At 37.1% G+C, this 16711-nt stretch overlaps 1 protein-coding gene across 2 annotated transcripts in view; it reads left to right on the top strand.

The window, feature by feature from the left end:
* Nucleotides 1-16711, top strand: part of Khc (kinesin heavy chain) — a 144350-nt gene that overhangs the window by 104609 nt on the left and 23030 nt on the right. For both annotated transcript variants that reach the window (XM_069827446.1, XM_069827445.1), the window contains exons 14-15: nucleotides 14641-14742; nucleotides 16275-16407. In XM_069827446.1, coding sequence (XP_069683547.1) covers nucleotides 14641-14742; nucleotides 16275-16407 — 235 coding nt within the window. The remainder of the gene's footprint in view (nucleotides 1-14640; nucleotides 14743-16274; nucleotides 16408-16711) is intronic.

Below are 16711 nucleotides of genomic sequence, written 5' to 3'. Positions count from 1 at the left end.
CCAGTGACACATCTTACCTTCCTACGTGAGCAGTATTTCATTGTTTATCCTTTACAATACAATGTTAGCTAATTAGTAATTTGTTTAAAACATGATGAAGCATTCAATACATTGAGAAATATGATATAGGTATGTAAATAGATAACTGTGATCACAATATTAATCATTATTAAAAGAAAAAAATATAGGACAAGTTAAGATTCGAACTCGGGTTGCCTGGATAACAACTCAGCACCCAACCATTTGGGCTACGCTGTTACACAGTCTAATGCTTCCCTATTAGGCACCTAACGGAAGTATGTCACAAACAATAGCCAATATTTCCAAAATGAGGGGTCATTGGCCACCCATACCAGGTTTCTTGTACTTTCATTCACAAAATCTTATTCCATTTGGTGATATACAGAGCGTGTCCTCTCCTTGTTAGATATAAAATAGTGCTGAAATATGACGCTTATATCAAGTCACATTCTGTCTGATATATTTTTTTATTTTTCATTTCAGCTGTGATTTTAAGAGATTTAATTTACTGGATTGTGTACCACTGTGTGTATTAAGTAATTAAATTACTTTATTCTGATAAACCCTTTGATTGCAAAGCTTTGGTTTTGTCAGTTTCAGTGGTACATATATGCCACTTCTCTCAGTTTCAAATGTTCTTTAGTTTACATTACTTTTTTTCCTGATCCTGCGAAAAATGTAAAAGCTAGGTTCAACTGTATTTTGAAATGCCGTGGTCACTGCCAGAAGTTTTTATTTCTATTTGCCTTCCATTTAAAGTCATTATAATATTTCGGACAAGTGCTGCCTTTTAGATACGAGAATATTAATTATAGTGCTCAGTCACTGAAAAAGTGGCACAGTTACACCCTTATCACAGCATAAAACTTCAACATAATTAGTAAAGACTGGATTTATCTTAATTTCTAGACAATTCTGTCTCGTAAATTGTGAAGAATAAAAAAGAAATAAGAAAAAAAGACTCAGAATTTTGTACTCAATTGTTGTGCCCCTTTACAGCTTTCAATTCATAAGTTAAATGTTAACATTGTTATGCCCAGTTTCTAGTACACCTTAGTTAACTCTCAGTTACATGACTGATCTTATAAATGTAACTGCATTATTAACTTTCATAAGTTTCCGGAAAGTTAAATGTAGATTTGTTAGTGCTTGTAACCTATAGTTGAGGTAACTTCAAGTTTAGTATCTCTTGTCGTCCATAGATGTCTCCACTAGTATTTTGTTAGTGTTTGTTTTAGTTATTTATAGGTACCTCTTGTTTGCAGAAGTTTTCAGTAGTAATATGGCTGATACGTACACAGTGAACTCTGTACTAGTAGGTGCAAGGCTTTTAAATTAAAGAACTGTGTGATAAACGATAGTGTACATATACACTTCCATCTTAATTGTAATATGATTAAAAAAGCAATAATTGTTTGTATTTGGCATGATCGTCAAGGTAAATAATAATAGTGGAGAGAGAGCTAGATGTAACTTCTCCAACAAAACTACAACCCTAGTCACCTGTGGTGGTTATGGCAGCCATATTGATACACATACAAAAATATCTTACATTGGTCCATATCAATGCTTTCGTATGTTCACAAGGACGTTTTGGAGCCCGAAATATCATTGGCATCGAAGAATAAAATATTCCTTGACTGAAGACATAGAATCTGACGCCAAATCTTTTAAACTTTACCATAGTTTACACATGTTGGTATTTGTTCGAATCAGTACTTACAGCTAGGTAACTACAGGTCGAGTCACAGTTACCAGTTGAAGGATAGATAACTGTATGGATAACGATAACTATTGTTTCAGAAACTCCATTTTAAACATATCAGCACATTAATGCCCGGTTTCTGGTACACCTCAGTTAACTGTCAGTTACTTAACTGCACTGATAAATTTCATGAGTTTCCGAAAAATTATATGTAGATTTATCAGATCTTATAACTAACAGTTGAGGTAACTTCAAGTTCAGTATCTCTTGTTGTCCATAGATATCTCCACTAGTATTTTGTTAGTGATTTTTTTTTAGTTATTTATAGTTATTTTCATTTACAGAAGTTTTCAGTAGTAATATGGCAGTGAGCTCTGTACTAGTAGGAGCAGGCTTTTTAATTGAAGAACCGTGTGATAAACGATAATGTTGTTGTTTTCTAATGCCAGACGTTTGACAATAAAGTCATTTGACCTCTTGCACTCCAATATTTTTCAAAGATATTATCATGGTCAGCCACTGAAGCACAGATTTTGAGGTGTTCCGAATCCATTTCTTGGTTTGAGTTGCACAATGGGCAGTTAGGGGACTGATATACTCCAAAAATGGCAAGTTATAGCCGATTTAAGTGAACGCCATATTTTAACGTTTTGGTGGCTACTTCATCCACACACAACCCCCAGAATGTCTGGAGGACCACACCTGCTGTTGGCCGACGGGTCCACTGGACCTAGTTGGGAGATCTTGTTGATCACCAGCTTTCCCTCCTTAAGCCACTGGAGGACGATTTTAGTGCCATAGCAGGTCAGCACTAGGAACAGAAAAGTAGAAAGAGGAGGAAGGAAAGTGAAATTAACCCCTATGCCTCGAATGCTCTAATGCCATTGGGGTCGAAGAAAGTAAGAGTTCAGTCAGAGGACTGGAAGGAAAGGGTAAAGGGGGAATTAGGTATTGGATAGAGGAAAATTATACCAAATTCAGTCAATAACTCATCAAGCTGACCAGTGCTAATGGATGAGTAGCCCCTCCCTTTGTATGTATGTATGTATTTATTTACACTGCAAGTGGGCAAGCACCCGGTGGCAGTGGTATATACAATATTAACAATACACAATAAAATGATAACCAATACACAATAAAATTTACAATACACAATACATTTTACAACACATATACAATTTTACACACAATAATAATAAAACATAAAATAAAATACCTAATTTTACAATACAACCTACATAATTATCTATAGATCCTACGTAAGTTTCAATAGTCTTTCACTTTACTCTCATCTCATTCCCTGTAGTGGCACTATGACGCATTTCACTGACACTTTAGCACACATTTCACTGACACTCTGTAACTCATTTCACTGACACTATAGAACACATTTCATTGACGCTATAAATTATCACTGATCGGAACTGTTCACTGCACTGTAAAACCATAACTTCACTGACTCACCTCGCTTCACTGATACAACAGTTCAAATAAGTCAAATAATTACACCCTTATGCATACTTATAAACAGAACTACATTTAAACTAAACATTTCTAGTCTAAGGCCCTCTTACACGTTAGTTTTAAATAATTTACAATTCAAACCAAGGAAGTAAACTCGTCAGCCTAGATAAATACATGTCACCTTAAAAAAATTAAATGTTGAATGTCACCTTAATTTTAATTTTCACTTTATATACAACTTTTTAAATTATTCTTGAATCTCCTTAAGGAAGGACAGCCCTCAAAGACCGCTGCAGGTAGGTCATTCCAATCATTTATAGTTCTATTTAAAAATGAGAATTTACCTACATCCGTTTTCTGTTTCCTACATTTGATTTTAAAATCATGATCATTCCTACCATAGTACGTTGGCTTTTCTAACCGAGCCGTTATGTCTACCCATGCTTTCTGACCTAGATGTGCTCTATACAATGATGTTATTCTAGTTTTCTTACGTCTGTTTTCCAAAGTTTCCCATTTAAGTTCTTTTATCGTATCGTTTCCATCTTCTCTTTTACCTTTAACAAATTTCACTGCCCTATACTGGATTCTTTCTAAGGAATTTATCTGGTATATTCTATAGGGATCAGCTCGTAAAATTATGCTTACTATCAGCTGCACCACGGGAAGGTAGGGATGGGACATTGGGTATTTGTCCAGGTTGGTTCCTTAAAGCCTTCAATGGGAAGGATTAATGGCTCTCCCCCCTGTATCCGACAGATACACTTTTGCAGCCAACGATAATGTACATGTACACTTCTATCTCAATCGTAATATGATTAAAAAAGCAATAGTTGTTATTTGGCGTAATCGCGGTAAATAATACTAGTGGACAGAGGGCTAGCTGTAATTTCTGCTACAAAACTGTAACCGCAGACAGCTGTGGTGGTTATGGCAGCCATATTGGTAATGTAAAAATATGTTACATTCGTCCATATGAATGCTTTCATGTGTTGAAATGGACTTTTCGGAGACCGAAATACCATTGGCATTGGTAGAGCACCCAAGAATAAAATATTCCTTGACTGACGACAAAGAATCTGAAGTTTATGACGAAAATTAAGCTTAAGATATTCGAAATTGTCTTTACAAACACACATTATTATCCTAATATGTCATAGAAAGTAGAACATTTACCGTAAGTTACGTAAATAAAACTCCAAATTTTTTAACTATACCAATGATATCGTAAATTAATTTATTGTGGTCTATATTATTATTTAATATCAGTTTACGAAACAGTAATGCAGTAGCGCCGCATGTCGGTATTTGTTCAAATCTGTACTAACAGCCAGGTAACTATAGGCCAAGGCACAGTTACCAGTTGAAGCACAGATAGCTGTAAAGATGATGATAACTGTTGTTTCGGAAACTCGTTTCAAATATATCAGCGTGTTAAATCGTAGAGAACTCTGTATGTACATGTAACTGTCTTTCCAGAAACTGGACATAAATTGTACATAGCTCTATATGTCCAAGTAACTGTCTTTCCAGAAACTGGACATAAATTGTACATAGCTCTATATGTCCAAGTAACTGCCTTTCCAGAAACTGGGTATTAGTGACTAATGTAAATCACAAAACACATCACTTTCCTTAAAATTTGCTAACTCGTATTTATATACTCTTACCCATTTCTAATGACTTACCACATTCTGTGGAGCAATGTTCTCTGGTTGATCCAGAGAACAACTTCATACAGGGATCTCTTGTAGACATTCAATCCCAAAGTTTCAAGGGAGCATTGAAAAATATATAGACATAGTTACAAAAGAGCTGTGAGCAGAGATCACCTGGCAACATACAAAAGTTTAATCAGAGGTTGAAAAGTTATGAGTGCTTTACATTTGATCCATTAGACAAATACTTTTTATCAAAAAAAAAAAAAAAAAACTATTCAATTATTTCCATTCTGATATTAACATCACGCGAACTGGACAATGTGGCCTTAACAAACATAGCCTGACAGATGTACAGTGTGTAGTGAGTTTCTTTAATCAGGTGCAGTGAAATAGGAAGTCAATTTTTTTAATTGTTTACATTATTTTGCCGGCTGTATTTATTATTATTGTTGTTTACTCTCTGAAATAAAATAACGATAAAAATTCATTTTTCATATTAGAATACACACTACTGGGTGTTCATTTCAAAGTATGTCATGACGTCACTGTTGATGAGTCAGCGATTTGAAGCGAGTTTCAGCTTTTATGTCAGAGAAGTTGCCTATTAATCAAGGCGTTCAATCTGAACTTGAGAACGTGTACGGTATAACTTGAACGTCGTAGCAACAGATGGCGGTCTGTACGGTCTGTGTGCTACCATAACCTCTTTCGAACTGTGTTTTGCGCGGCCAAGTCGTATGCTGGGTATTTGTTATCATCGGTTGCGTACGGCAACATTCCACAACACAAATCAAATGCTCCGTGTCCATGTTGACCGTCGAAATTAATGTCAACAAATACATAACTAATCGTCTCAACCCTCTCCCCATATCTCGACAGTAAGGAAAAAACTCACCTCAGTACATGTTTCGAAACAGTTCACACTCCTGCCACTACCGGCGTCACCGTACGTATCAGTAAGTACTCTTCAGAATGAATGCCGTACTTGCTAGGCAACTTCTCTGGCAGATAGGTACTACACCTCTGCGGAAGTGTAGGAAGATTGAATACTCTAGGCTCATCGACTAGCCACATGACGACATACAGCGAGCCATGACACACTTTGAACTGAACACCCAGTATATATTATATTAGGTGTGCTTTTCTGGACGTAGGATACAGAGGGAAACTACATATAAAAACAATGAAGAAATAACTTAATCAGTGGGCCATGTTTAGAGATTAGCAGGCTTTGACAGTTTTTGAAACAAGAGAATGTCACTAAAGCCTGATGTTTTTCTTGTTCTAAATCTCGTTGTGCCTGAAATAGGCATTTCCCACTACTGCTTATAATAACAAACAATGACTACATTCCTTGAAAACAGGACTTGTATATTGAAAGCATAATAGTTGAGAAATTATTGAAATTGCACTCATCTTTACATTAATTTTTTAATACTCAAAATCACCTCAAGAGCAAGCTGTGGAGGCTTCATTGTAGCTTAATGAATCCCCTTACAGAATTTTGTATCCATTCAGTTTAGTATAATAGTGTAAAATTATTTGATGTGGGTTATGGGACAATGTTTTTAGATACTTAGACATAGAAGCATTGGACAATTTCTCCAGGAAAATTCTCACATACACACATCCAACAGTTGTGGAATGACGAAATTGATAAATGACTTAATTGTTGTGTATTTATTTATCATTAACACTGAAGTAGTTTGCAAGGTATCAGAATCTTACACTTTATGAGGGAAGAAACTTGTAAACTAGTATGAGGTAACCAGACTATGAGAGCTGTTTTGTTGTGTGTTCGTTAAGTGTCCTGGGCCGGCTTTTTTCTCGGTAAGTCGGGTATTGTCTATGCTGTTGCTTTGCCAAAGCTTCTCTGTCCATCCCGCTTTCATTGCTGTCTGTGCTTATGTTGTTTAGGTATTTCAAGATTGAAAATGCAGTGAATATGGGCACTTCTATGTTGCTGTAGAATATGAGAAATCTTTTTGTGTGAAAAAACTTCCCATATTTTCAGCTTATGATGGGTGTATATTCATTACGTTTCATTTTTTTTTTTTTTTTTTTTAACGTTCACACAATGAAAAATTTACAGCATTGTATTATACATTGTCTAATGATAACTGGAGACAGAATTTCTCATAGCTGCAGGGGAATTCTTTGAACAAAAAAATTAAGTAACTTTGCTATCAGTAAAAATTTGCTTTCCTTAGTAGCGGGTGGAAACATTGTTCTTGTGATAAAATGTTCGATTTTATTCTTAACTTTTTAACTGAAATCACCTTCCGCTATGCAAGCCAAAAAATAATTGTCGTTACAGTCGCGACACTGTTATTCCCAGCGTGACTCCTCCTCTTTGCTTACTTCTTAGAAAGTCAAGGCTCTATAAAGTCTAGGTAGGTAGTATCGTTCGCCATTTTTGTTCTTTCGTTGCCTAGCTACCATACGAGGAATCTATTTGCCACACCGTTAAACATTATCATGTCGTAGCTCCTATGATAATAAATCAAACGAACTGTAATTGAGCGGAAAATAATGTCCTCGTGTGCTTTCTGCAAACGCCAACGAAAGAGCCAAAATGGCGGGCGATTATATTAAGTATTTATCCAGCCTTAGGAAATGCTTAACATCTTCATCAGCGAATCACAAAACGCACACGTTTAAATGTAGCCGACCTGCAACGTGATTGGCTGCCGGAAATTAGAGCGACAGGACTATAGATTCGAATATCCTGTCGAATGCCAGATAAATAAGCTCTGGTTACAGAAATCGTGATTTGCTATCCAAACCAAAGGAAGCAATGTCCATACAGTCAATTGTTCTATTAGACCAAGAGTCGGTATATTTTTTTTAATAGCCATGAGTTGAATTTTCTAAGATCAAAATAAAAAAACGAAGTTATTAGTTACATAAAGTAATACTTTTTAATAGCGAATATTGTAGACTTCAAAAATTTTTATAATAATAGTAGTAGTAATAATAATAATAATAATAATAATAATAATAATAATAATAATAATGAAACAAAGTGGCGAAATGGCAGTATACACTGTAGAAGGGGACCGATGTACAACATTTAAGAAATGATTCTACTTGTTAAATATAACAAAACTTTTAGTATGGTTTTCCTTCGATGAAGCACTGTTAAGCAGGAAAAAAAATAGTCTTTGCCCGATGTTTGCGGCACTCTATTGCGATAATGGCCCAAAAGAAATGACTGATTGCTATACAAACAGATAGGTAAAAAAGAATTAGAACAGTAGCTCAACATTGGTTATTTATGCTATATAGAAGTTCTCATATTAGAGCTCGAGCTATAAGGTACTGATTCCAATGTTCGACTCCTGACAATAAGCTTTAATATTCCATTAAAATCATCTGCTCTGCAATCCGAAAGAAATAATTTTTACACTCAAGTAATATGCTGTTGGACTTCTGACAAATAAGGTACAATATTCTGATAAAGTCACCTTCTTGTATGTGAGACAAAGGTAGTAATGTCATGATCAGATGTCATTAGGTTCTTGACAAATTTTAATACTCTCCTAAAAATATATTTTGTTATGTAAGTTAGGCAGTGAAGTTAGATTTATTTTTTTATTCGAAGAATTCCCTGTACATTTCGTATGCATCATGTCATATGCAGGGCACAAAGACATAATTGTGGAGTCTTAAGTCTGGAAAGTCTGGAAGATGACAAAGAATCGTCTCATTGTGAAATAATTGCAGTGTTATGATTGTTCTTCTGCCTACTTCTGTGCAGATGGTTGAAAAATTGTTAGGAATTTGTCGGAATGATTTGGTCCTTAATAATTGTAAAAATGTGTGGTGTTTGCCTCCAGACTTTATAATAATAATAATAATAATAATAATAATAATAATAATAATAATAATAACAATAAAAATAATAACAATAAAAATAATAATATTTATTTCATGTTGAATCTTTCGTACACCAGTGGCGTATACTGGTTTAAGGGTCTGGGCTACCGCTGACCCTATTATTACGCAAAATATATTTTAAAATCCCTATAATAAAATTCCTTACCTATTTATATGCGAATTCCAGACGTCTTGATTGGGACGAAAATACTTTGATGACTTCGTCATTGAAATTGCAGTTGGGCCGGTAGCCCGCAAAATACGCCCCTGTCGTACACTACTTTTAACACTTGAATATAATTGATTAATTGGCGATCTTACTCGTGTTAATTGTGTAAGCATGTGCGGCATACAGCTGTTTCGGTGCTTCTTCACACCATTCTCAGAGCCTACTAGATCTCGGCGTCATCTCGAACTTCGCTGCCTGTTGTGTGGGTGCGTTCGATTGTTGAAATGTGGTGTTAAATAGTGTGTGTGTTCTGAAATTGATCTGTGTGTTGAGAAAACAAAAACACACACAAGATCGCATCTTCATTCAGCATACAGAACAGAAAACACACTACAAAGACATCTCGACACACAAACAACACAAACAAATAAATACAACCACACAGGCGTATACAAACTCACAGCAATAGTTGCGACAGTTTCTACATTGGACAGACAGGCAGATCATTCCAAACTCGATATAAAGAACACATTAAAGCAATAACCAGAAGACACAATACATCTACATATGCCGACCACATAACTAATGCCAACCACACATACAATAACATAAATACACACATGGAAATCCTACACATACAACCCAAAAACCAAAAACTCAACACACTAGAACAATATGAAATATACAGACACACCAAAACACACCCTGATCAAATTCTTAACACACAAACTATTTGACACCACATTTCAACACTTTTCAACAATCGAACGCACCCACACAACAGGCAGCGAAGTTCAAGATGATGCCGAGATCTAGTAGGCTCTGAGGATGGTGTGAAGAAACACCGAAACAGCTGTAAGCCGCACATGCTTACACAATTAACACGAGTAAGATCGCCAATTAATCAATTATTTATATTTATTTATTCTGGCCAGAAACAAAAGAAGCTGATACAATTTGCTATAGACTTAAGTTAGCTAAAAGTGATGGATTTGTAAATATGAAAGTTACGAAATGGGCTTCCATGACATGAGAAAGAAAGAAAGAAAGAAAAGAATTTGTCTGTTTGAGTCTACTCTTCAAAATTCTACATTTGATTTCGGTTTCATTAAAATACCACATTTACTATTCACAATCTATCCTCTGAAAAAATCAAGAAGTCGACGATATTCTGGAATGAATGGCACACAATGTCTTAGTGTCTTGACATGACATGGTGCTTAACATTTCTTGAAGTTACGTCCACACTTAACACATCATACAGTTAAAGAACTACTGTGGTGATAGAATCAGTTGCGTGGCATGGTTCCTATAATTTCTATGTATAGTGCTTTTGTGTTCCCATTTCTTTGGTATCCCATACTGTACGTTTTGCTTTGTATGGTGGACTCCTTCGACCTTGCTTTGACAGTAAATATTGAAATCTATTTTATTTGGGAAATATTCCGCATTTCAGTCCAGATTTACTTTGTTTTGACTTGGCTGATGTGAAAGCCTTGGAAGTATCTGTTCAGTTTGATTTATCAATCTGTGGTGGTCTGTTTACTTATTATGAAGAGTGGAGAAGTGCAAGTATGTTCTTGTTTTCAAAGCTTTATTTGTGTTGTGTGTTTTAAACATTACAGACAACTCTCAAATATGTCTTTGCCTTGGCATGTGGGTATATGCTAAGTTAAGTATTTCAAGGCATTTGGATATAACGTGGCATTGACTCTACAGGATGTAACTGAAATGTATGTCAAAATTTTAGAAGCATATTCCTCTCATAAAGAGGGTGAAAAAAAGTTATATGAACATTCATCCGAAAATGCTGTATTTCCTTTTTATAGCCATTTTTCTACAATTCTGTTTACATTGTATGATGCGGTACATTATAAAAAAAAATAGCATACTATATGGAAATGTCAGTGTTTGGGCTGGGCTTTGTTGGTGACGTTTTGGTGGGACCTCATGTTCTTCCACCCAGGTTCAACACAGAAAAATACGAAGTTTTTACAGTACACCTTGCTTGTTATATATTATTATGTTGTACTCTGGGTAGCACAGTTGGTAGAGCAGATGGCTACGGGATGGAAGGTCCGGGGTTCGATCCCAGGTGGTGACAGGATTTTTTCTTGTTGCCAAACTTTCAGAACGGCCCCGAGGTTCACTCAGCCTCCTATAAAATTGAGTACTGGGTCTTTCCCGGGGGTAAAAGGCAGTCAGAGCGTGGTGCCAACCACACCACCTCATTCTAGTGCCGAGATCATGGAAAGCATGGGGCTCTACCTCCATGCCCCCCAAATACCTTCATGGCATGTTACTGGGATACCTTTACCTTTTACCGAAGTACATATGATATTTCTGTGCAGATATTCTGCATCATCATATGATGAAGGATGAGTGGAACGGAGAAAAATTCTCTCCGGCACTGGGATTTGAGCCTGGGTTTTCAGCTCTACGTGCTGATGCTCTATCCACTAAGCCATACCAGATTCCCATCCTGATGTCAGATCGAATCCTCTCAGTTTAAGTTCCACCTCTTGGGTTCCCTCTAGTGGCCTACCCTCATGCACTGCGTCATAGATATTTGATAGTGGTACAATGTCCACACATGTGCAGAGGTGCACTCGTTAGGCCGGGATGCTTGTTCTGTTACACCATGTGCTGTTAGTAATACGACAAAACATGTACTTCATGTATGATGGAGCTTCTGCTCATTTCAGTGTCATGTTCATTGATTTCTAAATCAAAGGTTCTGTGGCAGATGGATAGGTAGAGATGAACCAATTCCTTGGCCTCTGCGCTCTCCGGACCTAAACCCACTAGACTTTAATTCGTGGGGTCATTTAAAAGAGCTTATGTATAGAACCCCGGTGCAAGATGAAGAAAGCCTTTGAGCTCGTATTTTGAAAGACGAGACAATACAACTTTCTCCAAGGATACATTAGCACATCTGGGATTTAATGTGACAGCAGGTTGATGCATGTATCCATGCCAACAGGAGCCTTTTGAGCACTTCCTGTAAGACAGATTTCCATGTGGTATGCTATTTTTATTTCATAATGTACCACATCATACAATGCAAACAGAGTTGAAGAAAAAGGCCTATGACAAAGAAATCAAGGGTTTCTGGACGAATATTCATAGAATATTTGAAGGGTTCAGAACCATAGTGGGCCAAGCGCCATTTACTAAAACCGTAGAATCTTCATTAAACTCTGGTATTCACTTAACTTTAACCCTTGCTTTCTCCATTTTTAATAAATGGCGTTTGGTCCACTATGGCTCTGAACCCTTCATTTTTTCATCTTCTATATGATAGGAATATGCTCCTAAAGTTTTGATATATACATTTTAGTCATACTCTGTGTGTATGTTCACAAATTTGTGCGTAATATTTGTCTTTTAACTTAATTTCATTTGCCACAAGTCGCATCTAAGTAATTATCTGAAAAAATTTCTTAGAGAGTTCAGCAAGTGATATTGCTGATTATATTAATAGTGTAGCAGATAATTTCGACGTAATTTTTGGAGCTAGATAAAGTCAGTGAAATGTTAACAGTGTGAATTTCTCTTTACTCCTGCACTCAGTTGCTGTAATTTTACAAGAATGTTAGGCCTACATTGTGGTTCCCCCAACCCTTCTGACAAGTCTTTTCCGTAATTAATGAGAATTGGTGTGTCTCAAACACACGCAGTTAGCCTTAATAGTAAGCATGTGAATGATGGATTGAAAGCATAAGCTGCCTTCTTGCACGGATATATATTATCTTTTAACGTGTCTTTCAACTTGAGACTGAACTGGAAAATACACGCTATTGGTGAACATCAATTTGCTTCTTAAACTATGGAATGTAGTTGAGAAGAAAAGGTTGGGATGGACTATTTCCATTTTTAATGCAATATAGACGATAGAGTTTCAGAGTTTGCATTTGTCTCGATCAATTTTTATTACTCTACTGCCAATTCCAACAGACTCGTAACGAATATTCACACGTTTATCACTGGGATTGTGGTGCTGGAAATCAATTTAGAACACTTTTATTTCAGTCACGACACATTTCAATTTTTATTGTACAATATAAATGCAATTATCACTACAAGGACACAATAATTCTTGCAGATAACACAGAAACAACTTCGGAAACGTTATTAACAGAATAGCAGTTTCACTTCACTTCCACTAGATGACTTGAATTCCAGCAGAGGCGTAGCAGGGATGCCAATATTGGCAAACGAAATGAAACTCTGAGGAATGTTACAACAGGTGTGCTAAACGTTAGGAATGTTACAATAGGTATTTAGCACGTTAGGTTAGGTTTTGTTAGGTGTGTAAGATAATATGAATGGTTACCACAGTTGGCGACACTGCAATCATTCTCCCACTCCACCTCAAATAACGTTACAACGACGGAATATGGCCGCCTTCTTCCTTGAAGTACGACAATTTTCCTATATAAGTAAGGAACCTATTTAGGGCGAGTTGGGTGGGACCACAGCTCTCCCAGTGATCACATCGAGTTTCTACTACTCCACACTACAAAACTAAGGTACGAGGGGGATCCAGGAAATAACGCCCGATCGCGCATACCCGCCGCGCAGCTGACTCCCCTTCCTTGTTTGAAGGTCAACTGGCTTCTTTAACATGTGTTCTCATAATGTTGTGAGTACTGGTTGCAACAAGTCGCCATTGTCCATTTTGTGTTACTTCAAAATGAACGACGTGATTGATAATCCCGCCGACTGTGAGGTGAGGAGTGTGATTCGATTTTTGAATGCCTGACATTTGAAACCTGCAGAAATTTACCGGCAATTGAAAGAAGTGTATGGTGATACTGTAATGAATGAAAGAAATGTGAGAAAATGGTGCGAAATGTTCAACAATGGGCGAACAAATGTCCATGATGAAACTCGACCCGGACGCCCATCACTCATCACAAAAGACCTGAAGACTAAAGTGAACGACAGAATCTTGCAAGACAGGCGCACATCACTCGACGAATTGCATATTGCCTTTCCTGACATTTCTCGTTCTTTGCTTGGTGAAATTGTGTCGCAACATCTTGGCTACCACAAAATTTGTGCCCGCCCGCACATTGCTGCTTCAACTCGAGAATTGCTGGATCAATTCGGTTGGGAAATCTTTGATCATCCGCCCTATAGTCCAGACCTTGCTCCTAGCGATTTTCACCTTTTCACTAAGCTGAAAGACTTTCTGGGTGGTACGCGTTTTGGAAGTGATGAAGAGTTGAAGAAGACAGTGAACACCTGGCTTAATGAACTGGCGGCAGAGGAGTATAACACGGGAATTCTAAAGCTAGTGAACAGATACGACAAATGTTTAAATGTAGGTGGTGATTATGTAGAGAAGTGAAGGAAGCTTCAGTTATGTAACAGACTTTGTTTTTTCAAATAAATATATATATTTTTTTAATTATTACAACAAAACGGTCGTTATTTCCTGGATCCCCCTCGTATTTTCAGTGTTTGTTTTTAATTCCCTATACTGACAGTACAGTAATAAAAATTCACCTTTGTCTCAATCTTCTGATTCAGAAACAAATGAAACTCTACTTGTTGGGGCCTTACAAAGGGCTAAATCCAATCGATTGATCCCTCCTCCCTTTCACCTGAAAACAGAGGCAGTAGGTTGCCTTGCTTCCACTTCCAAATGCTGAAAAATTTCGGCTTTGTCTAGTTGTACATAAATTTGAGGTTATGATTCCGTGATGTGAATGTTGTGTTTGTTTTGTTTTCAGTTTGAACCAGAAGTACAGCCTGGCGCATCAGCAGATGCAGCAGGACTACGAGAGGCTGAAGCAAGAAGAGAATGAGAAGAGCAACAAGCTGCAGGAACTCATGTGAGTGTCCAATACTGTCATTTTAGATCCGGCCTTTTGCTGTTGTCGGAGAAAAGTGTAATGCTCCAACAAACGCCACTTAACTGTAACAGTAACTAGAGGTTGCTGCGTCCAATAATTAATACAGAATATTTTATTGATTCTGATTCACATTAACACTTTGTTTAAAAAACTTAAAATTGTTTAACGACACGTTAAACAATTTTAAGAACATTTTTAGAATTAGAATAATTTCAAGGGAAAAATTGTTCCGGGGCTGGGTATCGATCCCGGGACCTCTGGTTGAACGTACCAGCGCTCTGCCAACTGAGCTACCCGGGAACTCCACTCGACACCGTCTCAACTTTTCCCTTTATATCCACATAACTCGCATGGGCTGACGAAACGCCAGAGACCCACATCGAGTGCACACAATCTCTGTGTGACTTGGAATTGTGGTGATGTATACGTCACTGTGTACGTGGAGTGGAGTTCCTGGGTAGCTCAGTTGGCAGAGCGCTGGTACATTCAACCAGAGGTCCCGGGATCGATACCCGGCCCCGGAACAATTTTTCCCTTGAAATTATTCAAATGTGCTTTACAGGGAGCTTTACCTGAAAGACTAGATTTGCATTTTAGAATTATATTGATTGCCGCAACATGCATAGAAAAATTCAGATGTTAAATATTACCCTTTTTTAACGCAGAATTCGTAATTGTTTCAAGTTGTGGGCATGAAATATCATTCCCGTTTCTGAACATAAGAGAGTTTTCGCCATAACCTGTTTCTTGTTACCATAAACTATAATGTCACGTGACTGATTACAGTAAGTACAATAGTGAAGTTTGCCATAAAATAGTTTTTGCCCAGCCATGTGTCATTGAATACAATAATACAGTAGAGTTCCTCGTATCCGGCAACTGTGAGACAAAGCCAGTGCTGGATAACTGATTTTGCCCAATAACTGGAAAATACGTTTATAGGTTATGTAAAGACACACTGTACTGCACCTACTAGTTGGTACAGTGTCATGAAATAAGACTAAAATCTGCTTTCAATCCAGCATTGTTTGTTTAGAAGCATAACCTGTATGCTAAAGATTTTTTTGGTTCGAATTCTGTAGTGCTCGGGAAAAGTGACACAAGTCAGTTTCCACAAACCTTTTCTGATAATTTATTGACAACTTACGGAACATCTGTTCGCTTGGAAAAAAATACATAGATATTCCTCCCATTACAATAATTCATACAGAAAAAAATCAAATCGACATAAACCAGTGTAAGTTGTCAATAAATTATCAAAAAAGGTTTATGAAAACTGACTTGTGTCACTTTTCCCAAGCACTGCAGAATTATGCTTGGGTTGAATACGTAGAATGTTTTTTTTCTCTCTCCAAAGTTTTCCAACTATAAGGTGAATGTTAGATAATTTATTCTGTATCTCGAACTCACTATCACCAATTTCAAAAACCTTAATGCACCAGAGAACCAGAAGTCACTACATTTTGCAGGAGTTGTAAAAATGTTCTTTTTTTTTTTCTTATTGTTAACAGTCTGACAAATGAAAGGCGGGAACAGGCCAGAAAGGACCTGAAGGGACTGGAAGACACTGTGGCCAAGGAACTTCAGACACTCCATAATCTCAGGAAACTGTTTGTCCAAGACCTCCAGGCTAGGATCAAGAAGGTGAGTGGCAGTGACCAGACATGTCATTACAAAAATCTTGCGTAACTTGGTGGCTCTCGAATTACTGCAGGATCAGCCACATCGAGGAAGAGGGCACACATTTTCCATTTCAGTCTAGAGAAGGCATATAGGTATTGTGCATTACACACATTACAATCAACAAGCTCTCCCAGCTAGGTCCAATGGATCTGTCAACCAACAGCAGGTGTGGTCCTCCAGACATTCTGGGGGTTGTGTGTGTATGAAGTAGCCACCAAAACGTTAAAATATGGTGTTCACTTAAATCGGCTACAACTTGCCATTT

Source organism: Periplaneta americana, chromosome 6 (genome assembly GCF_040183065.1).
Source record: "Periplaneta americana isolate PAMFEO1 chromosome 6, P.americana_PAMFEO1_priV1, whole genome shotgun sequence".
Classification (NCBI taxonomy): Eukaryota; Metazoa; Arthropoda; class Insecta; order Blattodea; family Blattidae; genus Periplaneta; species Periplaneta americana.
The sequence above is the reverse complement of the archived record's forward strand: the minus strand, read 5'-3'. Positions and strand labels throughout refer to the sequence as shown.